The sequence below is a fragment of the Monodelphis domestica genome, chromosome 1 (genome assembly GCF_027887165.1).
Source record: "Monodelphis domestica isolate mMonDom1 chromosome 1, mMonDom1.pri, whole genome shotgun sequence".
In the NCBI taxonomy this organism is placed as follows: Eukaryota; Metazoa; Chordata; class Mammalia; order Didelphimorphia; family Didelphidae; genus Monodelphis; species Monodelphis domestica.
In genome coordinates, this window is record NC_077227.1 from 518,380,449 (window position 1) to 518,400,156 (window position 19,708).

The window sequence follows — 19,708 nt, forward strand, 5'->3', positions numbered from 1 at the left end:
AGCCAAAACCATCCCCAGCACCCATGCCCAGTTGAGCATGGAAGAAGAGTTTGGAGAACCATGGGGGGAAGAGCAGAGCTGTCCACAGGACACTGGTTTAAGACCACTTCTCAGGAGGCCAATACCAGGGAAGCTACTGCACAGGACAGGGAGAAGAGGAGGTCAGGCAAACAGCTCCTCTCAACTGAAATCTCACAGCTTTCCATTCTGATTAATTGTTTTGGGTAATTAGGGACTTAGCTCTATTGTTGCTAGGAGTTGAAAGGTTGCAAGAACTCTAAACTTAGTGGCTACTAAATTTAGCACCCTTCAGCAAAGCCCCTCACCTCACCCTAGTTCTATCTCTGCCTGTTTCTTACTGGAACTTCTCAGGTACCTCCTAGAGCAAATTCTGCACACAAAAGGTGATCTGCCTTAGGGTAAAACTCCCCAAACTTAGATAGGCTGGTCCTTTGAGGACCTGCATGGAGCCTGTTATGTGGCACAGTGGATAGAGCACTGGTCTAAAGTCAGGAAGACCTGAGTTAATTCCAGCCTCAGAGACTTACTAGTTGTGTGACACTGGGCAAGACATTTCCTCTCTGCCTCAGTTTCCTTATCTATGAAAATTGTGCAAATAATAGCACCCACTTCCCAGGGTTGTCAAGAGAATTGAATGAGATAATAATAATAATAATAATAAGGTGTCTGCCCCCATAGTAAGTGCTCCATAAATGTTAACTTTTTATTATGATCATCATCATCATCATCATCATTATTACCAGTACCTGAAGCTTAGTAGATCCAGCCAAAGATTAGTGTAGCACTGGAGAACCCAGGGTGACCTCCTCAGTACCACAAGGAATTATAACAGGACTTTGATGGAGGGTTACTTAAGTTACTCTCTACCTAATCACCCCTAAAACACACACAACAGATACAAAAGGTCTAGAGTCAAATTCCATTTGCTGCTTTCTCCTGGGATATGGCAACTGTCTTTGAAAAGGGGAACAGTTTTCAGGATATTGGTTAAATAAGAGCAAATCCATTGGATCAAAGAGGTCTTGTGTTTTTGATGGAAAGAACACTGGGAAGCAGTGAGGTGGCTCAGTGGATTGAGAGCCAGACCTAAAGATGGGAGGTCCTGGGTTCAAATCTGTTATCAAAAACTTCTTAGCTGTGTGACCTTAGGCAGGTCACTTAAATCCCATTGCCTTCCCTTTATTGCTCTTCTACCTTAGACACAATATGCAGTATTGATTCTAAGACAGAAGGTAATAGTTTAAAAGAAAAAAAGAAAAAAAAAGGAATATTGAACCAGGGATCAGAAGATTTAGGTTCAATCTTTAGTTTTATTACTTACCAATCATGTACTTAGTTAATCACCATCAGTAAATGGAGATAATAATAATTTCCTTCTCCATTTCTTATGGCTAATGAAAAGAAAATATGGGATGACCCCAGGGCCATAGATGCCTAGATTTAGTCCTGGAAGGGGCTCAAGAGCTCATCTAGTCCAATACCTCTTATTTTACAGATGAGGAGATTCAAGTTCAGAGAGATTAGTGACTTGGCCGAAGTCACAAAGGGAGTAAGGAGCAGAACTGAGATTTGAATTCAGGTCCTCTGACTCCAAATGTTTCAAAGGGTCATTGTGATTTGTTCTGATTTTCCTCTGGCTCAGTTTTATTTGATTTGATTTATTGTTTTGTTTATTTATTTTTTGGCTCAATAATATTTATTTTTTCTTAATTATATGTAAACATTTGTTTTCTAATATTTTGCATTTCATAGTTTCCCTTCCCTCCCTCCCTCCCTTTCTGAGAGTATAAACCACTTCATTGCCCCCAAGTATAATGATCTCTAGGCCTATGAAGAGGGGCTGCTCCCTTAAAATTCTTTCCCTATTTATTTGCTTTTATTTCATTTTAAAATTTTATTTAATGAATTTGGAATATTTTCCCATGGTTACATGATTCATGTTCTTTCCCTCCCTTCCTCCTTCCCCCATCCCATAGCCAAAACTCAATTCCACTGGGTTTTCTTGTGTCATTGATCAAAATCTATTTCCCTATTATTAATATTTGCACTAGGGTGATTGTTTAGAGTCTACTTTCTTAGTCATATCCCCATCAACCCATGTGACCAAGCAGTTGTTTTTCTTCTGGGTTTCTACTCCCACAGTTCTTTCTCTGGATGTGGATATTGTTCTTTCTCCTGTCTCTCAGAATTGTCCTGGATTTGCTGCTAGTAGAGTTTGATTGTGTCTGGCTCAATTTTAGGAGATTTCTGGGTTCCAGATTAGGTTTTTTTTTTTTTTAATGATCTAGAGCTGTAATTCTTTGGTGTAGAAAATGCACTTTACCAATACAGACATCTGTTCTATATAGCTTAGAATTTTAAGAGGATTACCTGGAGGCATTGAGGGATTCAGCCCCTTGCCCACTTCTAAGTTGCATTCACAGCCATATTCGAGTCCAAGTCATCTTAATGATGCCAGATTACTGAGGCTGCTCTAATTAAGTCCCTATTAGTATGCCTGCAATGATAGGGAGCTACACTGTGTGTGTTGGCAGGTCAAGTGGACCTAAATCTGAGTGTTGTCCTGGAAAGAACCCTGGCCTCTAGTCTCAGCAATATGGTTTAATGCTGGGGGACCTTGAGCATGTCATCTTCCCTTAATGGGCCTTGATTTTGTCATCTTAAAATAAAGAAGCAGAGGTAAGTAGTCCACACAGCCTGGAGTCAGATATAGCTGAATCAAACCCAGCCTCAAACACTTACTAGCTGTGGGACTCTGGGAAAGTCACTTAAATTTATTTACCCCAGTTTCCTCATCTGTAAAATGAGTTGAAGAAGGACATGGCAAAAATTCTAGTATCTTTGCCAAGAAAACCCCAAAATGAGGCCATGAAGAATTAGACACAACTGAAATGACTAAACAAAAACAACAAAACAAAAGAGTAGTCACTTGGTCGTTTGTGTTCAATGGATCTCAAATTAAATGCTCCTGATGAGGGATGGATTTCTAACCTCTGATGGAGAAAGAGATTTAAGACAGATGAGGTTTAAGAAATCTGAGAAGAAGGGAGGAAGCTAGATTTCTGGGTCCCTATTACTGGCCTGCTCTCTTCACATTCTTTTATCTCTGTGCCCCACTTACCAGAGATGTCCCATTAAGGCATCTTTCCACACCATTGATTCCTCTTCCTATGTCATCGCCAAGCTTAGCATTTGCATTTTTTTAGATCATGTAGATTAAATATCCTTTAGATTGAATATCCCTCATTTTATAAATGGAAACCTTGGGGTTCAGAGAGGAGGAAATTTCCTGTTTGTGATCAGCAGATTGATGGTAAAAGAACATTTTGCTATTTATTTTTCTCCAATAAAATGAATGGTTGGAGCTGGAACTTTTTTACTTTAATTTAACAAACTGGGCTTATCTAACAAGCTGGGTTATCTGGTTTCACAGCCACCAAACAGGCCCCTTAGAAACAGCAAACTAGAAGTGGGTGAGGACAACACTATTAGAGGAAAGCATGATGAGATCAAGAGACGAAGCAAAGGTTGACACATTCATTGCCTCAAGAATATTTAACAATGTCTGTTTGTTCTTCATGGACTAAAGTATGATTAATGAGCAAATATTGAATAAATTACATTTTATGCATGTATGTATTTTTCCTCCCTGGTACAGACTTGTGATTTCATTGGTACTGGGAAACCCAGGGTGGAAAGCTCTCTACTGACATATAATTTTAAATATATACTGTATATGCTATATACCATAAATATGCTGATATATAAATTTAAATTCTTAAGTAATTGCTTAGATCAGAAAAGGGTCAGTGACTCATCCAAGTCCACACAGCTAGAATGAGTCAGAGGCAGAACTTGAACTTGGATCTTCTTGACTCCTACTCTTCTTCACTCTCAATCCAGATCCAAACACAACTCCAGGCAAAATCTTAACAGGATTTGTGCTCATGGTTATTACCACTGAAGGTCCCCTCCAAAGAAAGGAATGAGTTGTCATGTATATTAATGCCACGGTTGTGTTGTTTTCTCCCTTTATCCATCATGCTTCTCAAATCTATGTGGATGCTAGAATCACCTTTCTGTGTATTCCCAATCAATGGAGAGTAATAACATACTTACTATGAGGAAGGAAGTACAAAATGTTTTTTGTCAAAAAGCTGTTCTCATACTGGAAAAAGTTGGAAACCATCATACCAGCCCAGACTTCTTTTATTATGTCTTGTGCTACATTCTAGTCAGGCATAGTGTTTGCTGGGCAACAGATAAACTAATCTGTGCTAACAGGTGATCAAGGATTAAATTGTACTTCTCAGGTAATGTTGCTGAATTATAAACAAGTTCTTTCTGGAAGTAATACCTAACCAGAAGGCATGTTATTGTTATTGTTCAACTATTTTTCAGTTGCATCCAACTCTTCATGACCCCATTTAGAATTTTCTTGGCAAAGATACTGGAGTGGTTTGTTATTTCCATTTCCAGCTCATTATACAGATGAGGAAACTGAGTTAAATAGGATTAAATAACTTGCCCAGCAGCACACAGCTAATAAATGTCTGAGATCAGATTTAAACTCAGGGAGATGAGTCTTCCTGATTTCAGGTGCAGTACTGCACTCACTGTACCACCTCAGCTCACTCTACTGAAAGAGTAGATAATTTCAGACTAGAAGAGATTCAGGATGGATGAAAGATGATAGATGATGAATGAGAGGTTGATGATTTTTACCTCTCAAACCTCATTACATAAATAGCATTCTACATGAGGAATAAAGATAAAATGGTGAGTTGAAAAAAAACTGCAGTATGAATGGAAAGAAAAGGAGAGCTAGGAAACGTTGTGAAAATTGAACCAACCGAACTTGGCAACCAATTGGACACATGGAGGGAGGGAGAAAGGGAAGTTGAGTATGACCCCAAGATTGTGAACTGGGGTGTCTGGAAGGATGGTGGTATCCTTGACAGAAATTTGATGTTGTTCAGTTATTTTAGTTGTGCACAACTCTCTATAACCCCATTTTGGGGTTTTCTTGGCAAAATTACTAGAGTTGTTTACCATTTCCTTCTTCAGCTCATTTTATAGATGAGAAAACTGAGTCAAACATGGTTAAGTGACTTGCTCAGGGTCATGCAGCTAGTAAGTGTCTGAGGACCAGATTTGAACTCTTGAAGATGAGTCTTCCTGATTCCCAGCCCAGCACTCTATCCACTGTACCACCTAACTGCCCTTAACAGAAACATGGATGTTAGGAGGAAGGGTAGACTTGAGGGAAACGATGAGCTTCATTTTGGAATTTAATATTTGATCTGCCTAAGGAACATCTAATTGGAGATATTCAATAGGTAACTGGTGATATAGGACTAGAAGGATTTAACCTAGTACAGTGGTTCTCCTATGGTGAAATTATCTCTGTAAATGTTCAGTTTTGATTTTTAGTTTAAATATAAGGAAAAATTTTCAAAACAATTAGAGCTGTCTCTGAGTGGGATGGGCTGCCTTGGAGCTAGGGAGTTCTCTATCATTGTATACCTTTAAATGAAGAATGAATGATCATAAAATTTAGAAATGGAAAAAAGTGACTCCACTCCACAATTTTGTAAGTAAGGAAACTAGAACCCAAAAAGGTTAAATGTTTTCCTCCCGAGAGCATATGATTAATAAATAAGGAAGCGAGGGTTCAAACTCAGGACCTCTGACTCCAAATCCAATGTTCTTTCCAAAATATAGCAGCTGTCTTACAGAATTATGGCATCTCCAAAGATCAGAATTAGAAGAGACCTCAGAGGACCATCTAGTCCAACTTATGCCTTAACAGGCATAACAGGCATTCCTCCTCATTCACCCATTCGAATGGCATCTTCATCTCACTAGGTCAGATTTCTGGTATTTTTGACACTTTTCGATCAGGAACATGGTACTATTTTATCTTCATACTTTGCTCCTATCTTTGCCACATTTTTAAAAAATCATAGTATCTTCACATCTTTGCTAGTCTTGGAAAATCTTGGATTTTTTGAAATGTTGTTGCTGAGGCTTTTTCAGTCATGTCTGACCCTTTTAATCTGATTTGGAGTTTTCTAGGCAAAGTTAATGGCGTGGCTTGCCATGCCCTTCTCAGATGAGAAACTGAGACAAACAGGATTAAGTGATTTGTTCAGGGTCACTCATCTAGTAAGTGTCTTGCACCGGACTTAAACTCATGAAGATGAATCTTTCAAGCCCAGTGCTCTCTATCCACTGCACTGCCTAGCTGCCCACTGCGCCATCTAGCTGCAACTTGAAATCTCAGTTTTGTTCAAATTACCAATAATTACAGAAATTAGAGCTCATCAAACAAAAGTAAACCTGAAAATTTATCTCACACCTGGAAAAATATCAAAAATGACTAAATAGAAATTGTCCTTTTTGGAGGAGTTGTGGAAATCCTGATACCCTAATGCTTTGATGGCAAAGTTGTTTTGAATTTATTTAATTGTTCTGGAAAGCAATTTGGAATTATGCAAATAAATGGACATTCAAATATCTAGCTATATCCTTTGATTTGGAGTTCCATTGCTAGGTACATATCCCCATAGGTAAATGAGAAAAACAAAGCTCTCTATATAACTCTTTGTTGCAGCACTCTGTGGTAGGCAAGAAATGGAAATTGGGTCAATGCCCATTGACTGGAGAATGATCAAACAAACTGTGGTACATAAATGCAATGGAATAGTATTTTGTTGCAAGAAATGACGAACATGTTGAATTTATAAAAGCATGGAAAGAATATAAACTGATGTAAAGTACAGTAGGCAGAACCAGGAAAGCAATATAGGCATACCTGAGAGAAAGGGTGGGTTTGGTTCCAAACCACTTAATAAAGTCAATATCAATAAAAACAGGTCACATGAGTTGTTTTTTTTTGTTTCTCTGTATATATAAAAGTTATGTTTATTCTATACAGTAGCCTATTACGTATAAAATAGTACTATGTCTAGAAAAACAATGGATGGATCTTAATTAAAAATATCTTGCTCTAAAATGTTATTATCTGAGCCTTCAACAAGTCTTAATGTCTTACTGATGGAGGTTGAGCTTGTTAAAAGTTGGGGTACCTGTGGCCATTTCTTAAAATAAGGTAATAATGAAGTTTGACACAAGGATTGACTCGTCCTTTCACTTAAACATTTGGAGGTCATTGTAGGATTATTAAATGACTGGTTTCAATACTGTTGTATCTCAGAGAATAGAGACCTGAGGAGAGGGAGAGAGACTGAAGGTGGTAGGTTGGTGGAGGAGTAAAAACACTCATAACATTTATTGATTAAGCACAATGCCTTGCACACAGGAGGTATATAAGTAAATAAGTGCTCCTTAACTGGTTGCTTAACCTAGAGTCATTCAACTTTTCTTTTTCTTTTTAATTTAATTTTATTTTCATGTCTGAATTCTCTCCCTTCTGTCTTTTTCTCAATGCTCCCTCCTCCCCATTGAGAAAACAAGAAAAATAGAATCTGTTACAAGCATAGATAGTCGAGCAAAACAAATTCCTATATTGGCATGTCCCCCAAAAGTCTCATCTTGCACTCTGAGTCCTTTACTTCTCTCTCAGAAGATGGGCAGCATGCCTCTTAATGAGTCCTCTGGAATTATAGGTGGCCACTAGATTGATCAGAGTTCTTAAGTTTTCAAAATAGATTGTCTTTATAATATGGTTATAAATAATTTTCCTGGTTTTTCTCACTCCATTTGGCTTTAGTTCACATATGTATTCTGAATCCCTCCTTTTTATCATTTCTTACAGGAAATCTCATTCAACTTCTACATATTTAATATATACACACATACACATATATATATACATATAAACATACCAAGATGGAGGTATCTCCTTAAAAAAATGAACTTTATATAGTAGAAATTCACAGTTTCTTATTAAATATTCTTTTTATTCATCTTTTTATTCAGATATTTGTATTTGTTAGTGATTATAGATTTCAAAAGAAAAAAAGGAAAAAAATTAGATGTGTATGAATCAGTCCTTGCCATCTAGTTGGGGACAAGACTAACAGGTGAACCAATAGTAAACAAATAAGATGTTGAGAGGAAAAGTCTTCATTAGAGTTTTACCATAATAAATCAGGCAGGTTCAGGAGAACATTGCATGGGCACACTTGGATTTATGTGGTGGTAGTGAATGAATTCGTCAATAATCAAATTGCATATAGTTGTGTGTGGCTGTTTTAAAATGTTTTTATTATATTTTCCCCAATTCCATGTAGATACAATTTTAATAATTGTTTTCTGACATTTTGTGATCCATATTCTCTTCCTTCCTACTCTCCGCTTCCCCATATGACAGGTAATGTGATAGAGGTTGTACATATGTAATACATCTTTCCATATTTGTCATGTTGGGAAAGAAGACATATTGCTTATGTAAGGAAAAAAAAACTCATGAAAGAAATAAGGTGAAAATGATTTGCTTCAATCTGCATTCAAACACCAACAGTCCCTTCTTTGGTAGTAAATAGTCTTTTTCATCATTAATCTCTTGGAGTTGTCGTGGTTCCTTGCATTGATGATAATAGTTGTCATTCACAGTTGATTGTCATATATTATTGCTGTTCCCATGTACAGTGTTCTGGTTCTGCTCACTTCACTTTGCATCACTTCACATAAGTCTTTCCAGTGTTTTTGGTGATTCTTATAGCACAAAAGTATTCCACTGCAATCATATACCACAACTTGTTCAGCCATTCCCCAAATAATGGACATTCCTTCAATTTTTGCTGCTAAAAAAGAGCTTCTAAAAATAGTTTTGTAGAAGTAGGTCCTTTCCCCATATCTTTGATCTCTTTGGGATACAAAGCTAGTATTGGTATTGGTGGGTCAATATACACAGTTTTATGGCCCTTTGGGCACAGTTTCAATTTGCTCTCCAGAAAAGTTGAATTGGTTTACAGCTCAACTAGTAGTGCATCAGTGCCCCAAATCTCCCACATTCCTACCAATGTTTATCATTTTCCTTTTTTGTCATATTAGCCAGTCTGATAGTTTTAGGAAAATGGTAGGCGTTGGAAGGAATGTGGGAACTTTGGGGGCACTAATACACTATTGGCTGAACTATAAACTCAGTTCTCTACACAGTTAAGAAATGAGGTCCTTGTTAAAAAATACTTGTTAAAAATTTTTTTGCCTAGTTTCTTTTATTTCCCTTCTGATCTTAGTTGTTTTGGTTTCATGTTTGAAAAATCTTTTAAATTTAATGTATACTCTGTTTTGCAGCTTGTTTTCTGTCTTGTTTAGTCATAAATTCCTCCCTTTTACATGTGTCGGATGGGTAAAGTATTTTGTCTTCTTCTAATTTGTTTATTGTATCCCTCTTATTTCTAAATCATGAATCCAGTTTGACTTTATCTTGGTATATATCATGAGGTGCTGGCCCATGCCTAGTTTCTACCATATTGTTTTCTAGATTCCCCAGCAGTTTCTGTCAAATAGCTTTCTTCCAAAAACTTGGATCTTTGGATTTGTCAAATACTAGATTTTTGGAGTCATTTACATATTAACACATTAATATTAAGCATATTATCAGCCCAATCTTTTCTATTGGTCCATTACCTTATTTCTCATCCAGTATCACAATGTTTTAATGATTACTGCTTTATAATATAGTTCGAGATCTGGTATACCTATGCTACTTTCCTTTGTATTTTTAAAAATTAATTATCTTAATATTCTTGGCCTTTTGTTTTTCCAGATGAATTTTAATTTTTTCTAGCTTTATGAAATAATTTTTGGGTAGTTTGATTGGTATAGTAATGAGTAGGTAAACTAAAGTTAAATAGAATTGTCATTTTTATTGTGTTGGTTCAGCCTATCCAGGAGCAATTAATGTTTATCTAATTATTTAGATCTGACTTTATTTGTGTAAAAAGTGTTTTGTAGTTATGTTAATATAGTTCCTGAGTCTTCTTGGCAAGTGGACCTCCAGGTATTTTATATTGTCTATAGTAGTTTTACATGGGATTTCTCTTTTTATCTTTTGCTGTTGAACTATTGGTAGAATAAAGAAATGCTGATAATTGTGTGGGTTTGTTTTATATCCTGCAAATTTGCTTTTTGTTGTGCATTGTTTTGATTAATTTTTTTGGTTAATTTTCTAGGATTCTCTAAGTATATCATCATATCATCTGCAAAGAGTAATAGCTTTGTTTTCTCACTGTCTATTCCAATTCGTCCATTTCTTCTCTTATTGTTGTAGACACATTTCTAGTACAATACTGAATAGTAATGGTAATAATAGGCATCCTTGCTTCATTCCTGATCTTATTGGAAAAGTTTCTAGTTTATCCCTATTACTGATAACACTGATGGTTTTAAGTTAAATGTCATTTATTATTTTAAAGATTCTTCCATTTAATCTAATGTTCCTTAGTGTTTTTAATAGAAATGGGTGTTGTATTTTGTCAAAAGCTTTTTCTGCATCTATTGAGATAATCATATAGTTTCTTCTTGGTTTGTTATTGACATGGTTAATTATACTGATAGTTTTCCAAATATTGAATGATCTTTGCTTTCCTGTTTCAAAATCCACTTGGTTATAGTTCATGAAATTTGTGATATGTTATTGTAATATCTTTACTAGTATTTTATTTAAAATTTTCACGTCAGTATTCACTAGGGAGATTGGTCTGTAATTTACTTCCTGTTTTTTTCCCTCCTGATTTAGGTATTAATACCATATCTGTGCCATAAAAGGAATTTGGAAGAATTCCTTCTTCACTAATTGACCAAATAGATTATATAGTATTGAAATTAATTGTTCTTTAAAGGTTTGGTACAATTCCCTTATGAATCCATCTGGCCCGGAGATTTTTTTTTCTTAGGGAATTTACTGATGGATTGTTCAATTTGTTTTTTTCTGATTTGTGGTAATTTATTCAGTTTTCTCTTCTGTGCACCTGGGCAATTTATATTTTCTAAAATACTCATCTATTTTGCTTACATTGTCAGATTTATTGGCAAATAATTGGGCAAAATAACTCTTAATAATTACCTTATTTCCTCTTCATTGCTTGTGAATTCACTCTTTTTATTTTAAATTCTGATAATTGGGTGTTTTTTTCTTTCTTTTACTGAGGTGCCTCTCCCACATAAAACCATCTCCCTCTCTTGTTTATTAGTTCAACAGTTTTCTTTCATTTTTCTCAACCTCTCTTTTGATTTTCAGGATTTTTACTTTTGTTTGGGGATTTTAAATTTGTTTTTTCTCTGAAAATTTTAGTTGGTTCCCCAGTTCATTAATCTGCTCTTTCTCTATTTCATTGATCTATGCATTTAGAGATACAAAATTTCCCTTAAATACTACTTTGCATCCCCAAATTTTTGATATGATATATCTATCATTCTATTTAATGACATTGTTGATTGTTTTTATGATTTTTCTTTGGCCCACTCATTCTTTAGGATAAAATAATTTATTTTCCAATCAATTTTTAGTCTTTTTTCTGCAGCCCTTTGTTTAGTATGATTTTACAGCATTATGGTCTGAAGAGAATGCATTTAATATGTCTGCTTTTCTGCATTTGGTTTTGAAGCTTTTATGTCCTTTTATATGGCTGATTTTTGAAGGTGTCATATACTACTAATGAAAAAGATGTATTCCTTTCTATTCCCATTCAGCTTTCTCCAGAGGTTTCTCAAATAAAACTTTTCTAAAGATCTATTAACCTCCTTAATTTCTTTCTTTTTATTTTTTGGTTTGACTTACCTAGTTCTGAGAAGATGTAAGGGTTAAAATTATGGCTGAGATGCCAAGGATTTTATTTATAAAAATCCTAATGAACACCCAAGTCAGCTGGAAATTTTATGTTGATTTTAATTGATAGTGGAGGAAATTAAAGAGAAGGAAGAAGGAAAGGAGTAGGTTTTCACCCCACCCCACCTCCTCCAGCTAGTACCAAGTAGGGAGATTAGGAGATAAGGTTTTGGAGTATGAAGGAGGAAGGAGTCAGGCTTGAACTCCAAAAAGGAAAGGGCTAAGCCAAGATGCCTGAACCTGAAATCAGATCCAGGCCAAAACTCACGACCAAACCCAGACAATAGCTGCAACCATGCCAAGATGTCGGGACGCTTAGCAAGCTGCCAGCCAGAGTTGTCTCTCCCGGGAAAGAGGAGGAGAGAGGAAGTGACGTGCCTTATATAGACAGTTTTATATCACTTTCCTGCGTCTCTTCTGTACCAATGATGACTTAGCTTGACTTAGGACAGCCCAGAGGTCTGTCCTTTTTTCTGCACATGTCTGTTGAAGGCCATTTCCTCAGATAATTAAATCTTGAGTTTGATGCAGACCTTCCTAACCTTGTTAAACTAAGAAGAGTGGAGAAATGTAGAGTTTCCAAGACCTGATTCTGTTATTCCAAGTATCTCCATTGTTATTGATCAGGAAATAGCTAAATCAGATCTTCTAAAGAATGATCTGATTATGGTGGAATAGTTTTAAAATTCACAAAGGGAAGGATAATGTCCCTTATTAATATAGTTTTATTATATCTTTTTAATTTTAATTCATGTAGTCTCTCTTTTAGGACTCTGGATTTTATGCCATCTGGTGCATATGTATTGATATTATTTTATTCTTTATAGTAAAGGTTTTCAAAATGTAATTTCCTTCCTTATCTCTTTTAATTGGGTCAATTTTTATCTTTGCTTTGTCTGAGATCATAATTGCTACTTTTTTAGCTTTACCTAAAGTATAATAGATTCTTCTCTAGCCCTTTACCTTTACTCTATGGGCATGCTTTAAAGGTCTTCCTTGGTGACATACTGTGGGCTTCTAGCTTTGAATCAACTCTGCCATCCTCCTCCATTTTATGGACTAGTTTATCTTAGTCATATTCACAGTTATGATTACTGTGTATGTTTCCTTCCATCATATCTTTTCCCTCATTTGTCCTTTTCTCTCTCTCCTTTCAACCTTTCCCTGTTCACAAATGCTTGGATTCTGACTACTACCTCCCCTAATTCACCCCCTTTTTTGTCCATCTCAGTTCTTATTCTCCCTCATCTTCTTACTTCTCTATAGGGTAAGATAGGCTTCTATAGACAACTTTAGTGTATTATTCTCACTTTGTGCCAATTTCCAATGAGAGAAAGCTTCAAGTATTGCCCAAACTTCTGCTCCCCCCCACATCTTCCCCTCTGTACTGACTTTTACATGCCTATTCACGTGAGATTTTTAGCCTCATCTTTCTTCCTTTTTTCCCCTTTCCCAATGTGTTCCTCTTTCTTATTCCTTAATTTTGCTTTTTTTAATATCACCCATCATATTCAACTTGTAAAAATGGAGATGTGAATCCAGGACTGCAGTCCCCAGAACTCCTTGCTCCACTTCCCCAGAATGCTTTGTAATTTCACTGAATTCTCACCTGGGCCTAGAGCAAATTATTATTTAAAGGGTCTCCGCCTACGGCAGGGTCTCTTGGCTTTCCTGTTTCTGCTTGCAAGCAGATGGGTCTTTTCATGATGTAGGTGAGGTTGTCTAGGCCTCTCTCTGGCCTAGACACATGTTTTTCTTACTTGTATATTCGTAAATTCTTAATCTTAAATAAACCTCTAAAAATATAATACTCCTGACAGAGAGAAACTAATTTCTACCTGCCTCAGTTTCCCCAAATTTTAATCTTTACAAACTTCCATCCTGCCCTAATAGTGATAAAACTCTTAAGTATCCTAATTATTTTAGATACCTCAATTATCTCAAGCATCATAGATATCTTAAGTATTTTAATTATTGTCTTCCCATGTAGTAATGTGATCAATTTGATTTCACGGATTCTCTTGAGTATCTTAAGCATCTTAAGTATTTCATGTATTATAGGTATTTTTGGTATTCTAGTTAATACTCTCTCATGTAGGAATATTGAATTCCTTGAATTTTCTCTTTATTTTTTTATACTTCTCTTAAGTGTTGAATTTATCATTGAATTTTCTTTTCAATTCAGATCTTTTTGTCATGAATGAATGGAAGCCTTCTAGTTCATTAAATGTGCATTTCCTCCCTTGGAATATTTTGCTCAGTTTCACTGTGTAGGCAATTCTTTACAGAAAACCAAACCTTACCTTTTGTCTTAGAGTCAATACTATGTATTGGCTCCAAGGCAGAAGAGCAATAAGGGCTAGGCAGTGGAGGTTGAGTGACTTGCCCAGGGTCACACATCTGGGAAATATCTGAGGCCAGATTTGAACCTAGGACCTCCCGTCTCTAGGCTTGACTCTCAATCCACTGAGCCACCCAGCTGCCCCCTGTGTAGGTAATTCTTGATTGTAATTCTAGACCTTTGCCTTGTGGTATATCATATTTCATATTTTCCAGTCATTTAATGTAAAAGCTACTAGGTCTTCTGTAATCTTGACTGGTTTCACAATATTTTATTTTTTTTCCCTGGCTCCTTACAGTGTTTTCTCCTTGGACTTGGAGTTAAGGAATTTGGCTATGAAAAATAATCCTGAAAGTATTTAATTTGGAATCTCTTTCAGGTAGTGATCAGTGTATTCATTCAATTTCTATTTTCCTCTCTTGTTTGAAAACATCAGGATAATTTTCCCTGATAATTTCTTGCCATGTGATTTCCAATCTATTTTTATTATTATTATGGCTTTCAGAGAGTCTAATGATTCTTAGGATATTTCTCCTCAATCTATTTTCTACGTCAGTTGTTTTTCTAGTGAGATTTTTCAAATTTCCTTCTATTTTTTCATTCTTTTGAATTTGTTTTATTTTTTCCTGATGTCTTGTGGAGTCATTAGTTTCCATTTGTCCAATTCTAATTTTTAGGAATCCATTTTCTCCCTTGAGTTTTTGTGCTTCCTTTTTAGGTAGTTATTTTCTTCTTTAATTTTTGTATTTCTTTTTTAGGATGCTGTTTTTTTTCAGTGAATTTTTGTTCTAAGTTTTTATCTCATTTTCTTTCCTAATTTTTCTTCTATCTCTATTATTATTTGATTTTTAGAATTCTATTCTTGAACCTTTTCAGTAGTTCATTTTGCAGCTGGCATCCTTTCACATTTGCTTTAGAGGCTTCACCCCTTTCCATTTTGGCACTACTGTCCTCTTCTGAGATTGCATTTTGATCTTCTTGTTGCTGAAATGGTTTTCCAGAATCAGGCTTTTTCTTTGTCTTTTGCTCATTTTGTTGGCCTTTTTATTGAGACCTTGCCTATATGTTGAAGCTTAACTCCACTCCTGAGGTGGAAGGAATAATATCCTGAGTTTGTACTATTTGACTTGGTTATCTCTTATGTCTTGTAGTGTGCCCTCTGTAGGGACAGCCTAAATGGTCTGCTATGGAGAAGCCTGAAACTAGTCCATCCAAATGCCACTTGTGCTGGATCACATTGGATTCTGCCCTCTCTTGCTGTTGTTAGATAGACTGGAGAGGACTGAGTATTCCCACTGCCAAATGCATTATATCACATTGGTTTCTGTTCACTCCTACTGAGGCTAGACTGAACCTAGCTGTATTCTTCCCCCTAACACTTGTGTTGCATCACCCACATGCTTGGTCCTGGTCTTGGCACTCTGGATCATGGACCATTTTCTCCCCTCCTACCCCAAGAAGATGGGCACTCCTTGTTGTCTCTCCATACTGTCCTGGCCTGAAGCACTGCTTCACCCTATCTTCTGTTGGTTCTACCACTTCAATATTCATTTTGAGGCATTTAAAAAATGCTTGTGTGTTTTTGTGGGGATGAACTCCAAGTGCTCTTCATTTCACCATCTTGGTTCCTAAGAGTAGAAATCTGTATGCTAAGTTATGTAGTGCTACAACTGTACTACTATTGCATTAAATCACATTACAGCTTAAGCAATTTCAAAAATGATCTTAGAAATATCCTTACTAGGTTTATAGTACAAATGTGTTATGACATTTTTATAGATGAGAACACTCAAAGAGGGTAAGTGATCTAGGTCATAAAGGTTGAAAGAAGAGCCAGCTTCTGAACCCACATCCTCTGACTATATCTCTTATTCTATTATTCTTGCTAGATTAAACTAGAAATTCAGAAAGGAGAGAAATCAGTAAGATTAGAATAGTTCAGAAAAGTCTTCCTAGAAGAGATGAGATTTGAGAGGGACCTTGAAAAGTGGAGAGAATTTTCAAAGGTAACGATGAAATAAAATACAATAAATGGCATTAGGGAATACACAGAGATGAGAATGAATATGAAAAAATGGGCTGATGACACCAAAGCGGCCAAGCTGAGAGAAAAGAAGCTGTGTGATGGGAAAGCCTGTTAACTTCTTCTAAACAGATAATGCTGTTTTTTTTTTTTCCAGTGACCACAATCCAGGCTACCCTAGGAAACAACTCCTCGGAAGAACAGACATGGCCAGAGGTGAGGGTCTTGCAGGGTACAGAGGGACAGAGACAAATACTGGTTTAAATCAACATTCTCCATTTTGGATCAGTAAAGATTATTGGGTTTTAATAGTTTGCTTCCCATGAGGACTTGGTGACTAATGGTTGTTCAATCTTTGTCTCTTGACACTAACCCTTCATGATACTCTTTCTTTGAAGAGGCAACTCCCAGGAGCATTCGAAAAGGGTTAGTGAATGCCCCTGATATCTCCTTGAACTTTGAGAAAAAATTGGGTAACCTATTCATACCCATTGGGGTTATCTTCTAGAATATCCCCTAGGCAAGCATCTGGACTATTATTATAATTAACAATTATAAAGAAATTGCCCTCAAAACCAAGAATTTTGGCTATATTTTTGGATATTTCCCTCAAGAATGGTCATCCCCTTAGAAATAAAGGGAGAAATACGTAATTTTTTCTCTTCAAAATAGTTCCTCCACCTAAAAGGGGGTCTACTGTAGTTGAAACAGCACCAGAAATTACCTGAAACAATAAAACAATAAGCATTTATTAAGTGCCTCTGAAGTGTCAGGTATGCTAGGACCTAGGGACAGAGAGGCAAAAAAGAAACAATACCTGCCTTCAAGGGCCTTATAGTCTCCTGGGAAACAAAACATTCATTGATTCAATCATTCAACTATTGGAAGTCCATGATATGGCAAGCTCTTAATTTCTAGGCGCTGGAGATTCAAAGATAAAACAAAACATCTCTTGCCCTCAGAGAACTTACATACTTGGGGTAGGAGTAGGGGTCCTGAACAACATAATCAGAGATAATTAAATATAAAACATATACAAAATTAATAAATTTAATACAGAATTAATATTTTGCATTAAGGGAATGCCAAGGCACTAGCAAAGCTCTGTAAAGATAATGGTAACATTTAGATAGCTCTCTAAGATTCTCAAAGCACTATATGTATATTAACTCATTTGACCTTCACAACAGCCTTGAGAAATAGATATTATTATCCCCATTTTACAGAGGAGGAAGGTAAGATGGAGAAAAGTTGCACAGAATCATAGTAAGTGTGTGAGGCAGGATTTGAACTCAGGTATTCCTGATTCCAAGTCCAGACCTCTGTCCACTTTTTTTTGTTGTTGTTGTTTAGTTGTATTCTATTACATCTGACTCTTTGTGACTCCATTTGGTATTTTCTTAGCATCGTTTTCCATTTTCTTCTCCAGCTCATTTTATAGATGAGGAAACTGAGGTAAACAGGGTTAAGTGCCTTGTCCAAGATTACCCAGCTAGTAACTGTCTGAGGTCAGACTTGAATTCATGAATTCACTCCAGGTCTGGTACTCTATCCCCTGTGCCACCTAGCTGCCCCCTCTATCCACTGGGATACCTAAAAAATAATCCATCCTTGTGAATACTCAAATATTGTTCCTGCCTCTTCAACTGAACTTGCCAAACTTCTTCAAAGGAGAAAAATTATACCCTCAGCTGTAATTGCATTGGCCCTTGATCCCCTGCACTGATCATACAACACTTCCTCTGGCAGTAAAGGCCAGTAAATACAATCGTCTAGACCTGATCTCCCTCTTCCTTGCGCCCCATGTACTCTCCCCCAGCACGGTGCCCTGAGCCCCACTGCCAAGTCTGCGAGCATATATTCTCTCCCATTATGGGAAAGGGGCTAGACAAGACAGTAGGACCAGTTAGACGATTGTAGCTTCTGGAAAGGGGAAGAACATGGTCATTTCTTTGGATACCTTTGGATGTGGTTTCCATACAATATCATTGCTCTTTCTAATGTTCCTTTCTCATTGCAGGGCCTGAAGAATTTTCCATTTCCCTGCAGGCCAGAGGAGATACCATTCAGTCCTCCATCAGAGTCAGGTTGGTGCTTGAAGGCTTTAGCTGGGCTAGGGAACTTTTCATTGACCTGGCGGATAGCAAAACCAGTGTCTTTGTTCCTTGGTCCCTGGTGGCAGAGGAGCCCTCTCATCCCTACCATTTATTATCTGCAGACAAGGGATTTATCCAGGGCTACCAATGAAAAAATTGAACCAGGATCAACCCTCCGGCTTTTGGCCTAGATGGAGAATCTTATCTAGTTTTCTTTCCAATGAATTGAAAATTACTGAAATCTTGGTGATCATTCATTCACTGTGTTCCATATTGGTAATTTTAAATTCTTAAACGTTTTGGTCTTGAGACCTCTTAATACCCTTAACAATTGTTGAATTTTTTTAATCTACATGGATTCTATCTATCGATATTTTCCATACTCGAAATTAAAATGTGTTAGTAATATTATGAAATCTGGGATTTCCAGATCACACTGTTCTAGAGGCTGGCCTTTGCCTCTCTGTTTTGTTCAGTCAGTTCAGTCCTTTCTGGACTTTGTGATCCCATTTGAAATTTCTTGGCAAAGACACTAGAGTGGTTTGATATTTCCTTCTCCAGGTCATTTTACAGATGAGGAAATTGAGGCAACAGGTTAAAAAGTGATTTGTCAAGGGTCACACATCTAGTGTTTGAGATCAGATTTGAACTCAGATTTTCTAGGCCCAATGCTTTATCCACTGCATCACCTAGATGCACCTTTCCCTCTCTTCTTCTACCAGAATTTAAAATATATAGTTATCTGACTGGCCTGCTTCTCCATCCCTTTCAAGAGTACCAATGCTTTAGGCTTCTTTCCATCATGAATTCATTGTTTTGGAGATATCTCAATTCAATTCAATTCCTTTTACATCTGTTAAACTCCTATTCCTTGATGAGGGAAAAAAAAGACTTTAAAAAAATGAACCAGTCCCTGCCCTCAAGGAGCTTACATTCTCCCAGAGGGATTACAACACATACATGATGGCAACACTGAGTTTTTTAACCTTGGCCACTTTATATTGAGGGTTTGGAAGTTGTGTCACAAAAACTTGTTTTTACTGAGCTCAATTTGCTCTCTATTCATCTTTATTTAAATTGAGAATTATTATTATTGTGTAGTTATATGACAACTTTGATCTCGTAAAGCAAACTTCTTGAGCACTAAGTGGCTTTTTTTAAAAGGTTTTCCTTTTTATCACCTATAGCATGACTCTTGGTCTATGTCAATAATCTTTACTAAGATTTACTTTTTGAAAATAATAGTGACTCAGTTGTATAAAATTTGGAGGCATGTTTTATTTGCTTACAATTTACATCTACTTTGCCTTTTTAATATACTATCTATTCATTGGCAGTTTTCAAGCCGAAGTTATCATCTTGTCAGGATCTAGTCAGGAAGAAGGCAGCATGATATAGGAGAAAGATCACTAACTTTGGAATCCTGG

The 19,708-nt window shown here is 36.4% G+C and overlaps 1 protein-coding gene across 2 annotated transcripts in view; it reads left to right on the plus strand.

The window, feature by feature from the left end:
• The window catches only part of PLB1 (phospholipase B1), a 241,736-nt gene that overhangs the window by 34,799 nt on the left and 187,229 nt on the right, over positions 1-19,708 (plus strand). For both annotated transcript variants that reach the window (XM_056818431.1, NM_001077185.1), the window contains 2 exon segments: positions 16,343-16,401; positions 18,206-18,272. In XM_056818431.1, coding sequence (XP_056674409.1) covers positions 16,343-16,401; positions 18,206-18,272 — 126 coding nt within the window.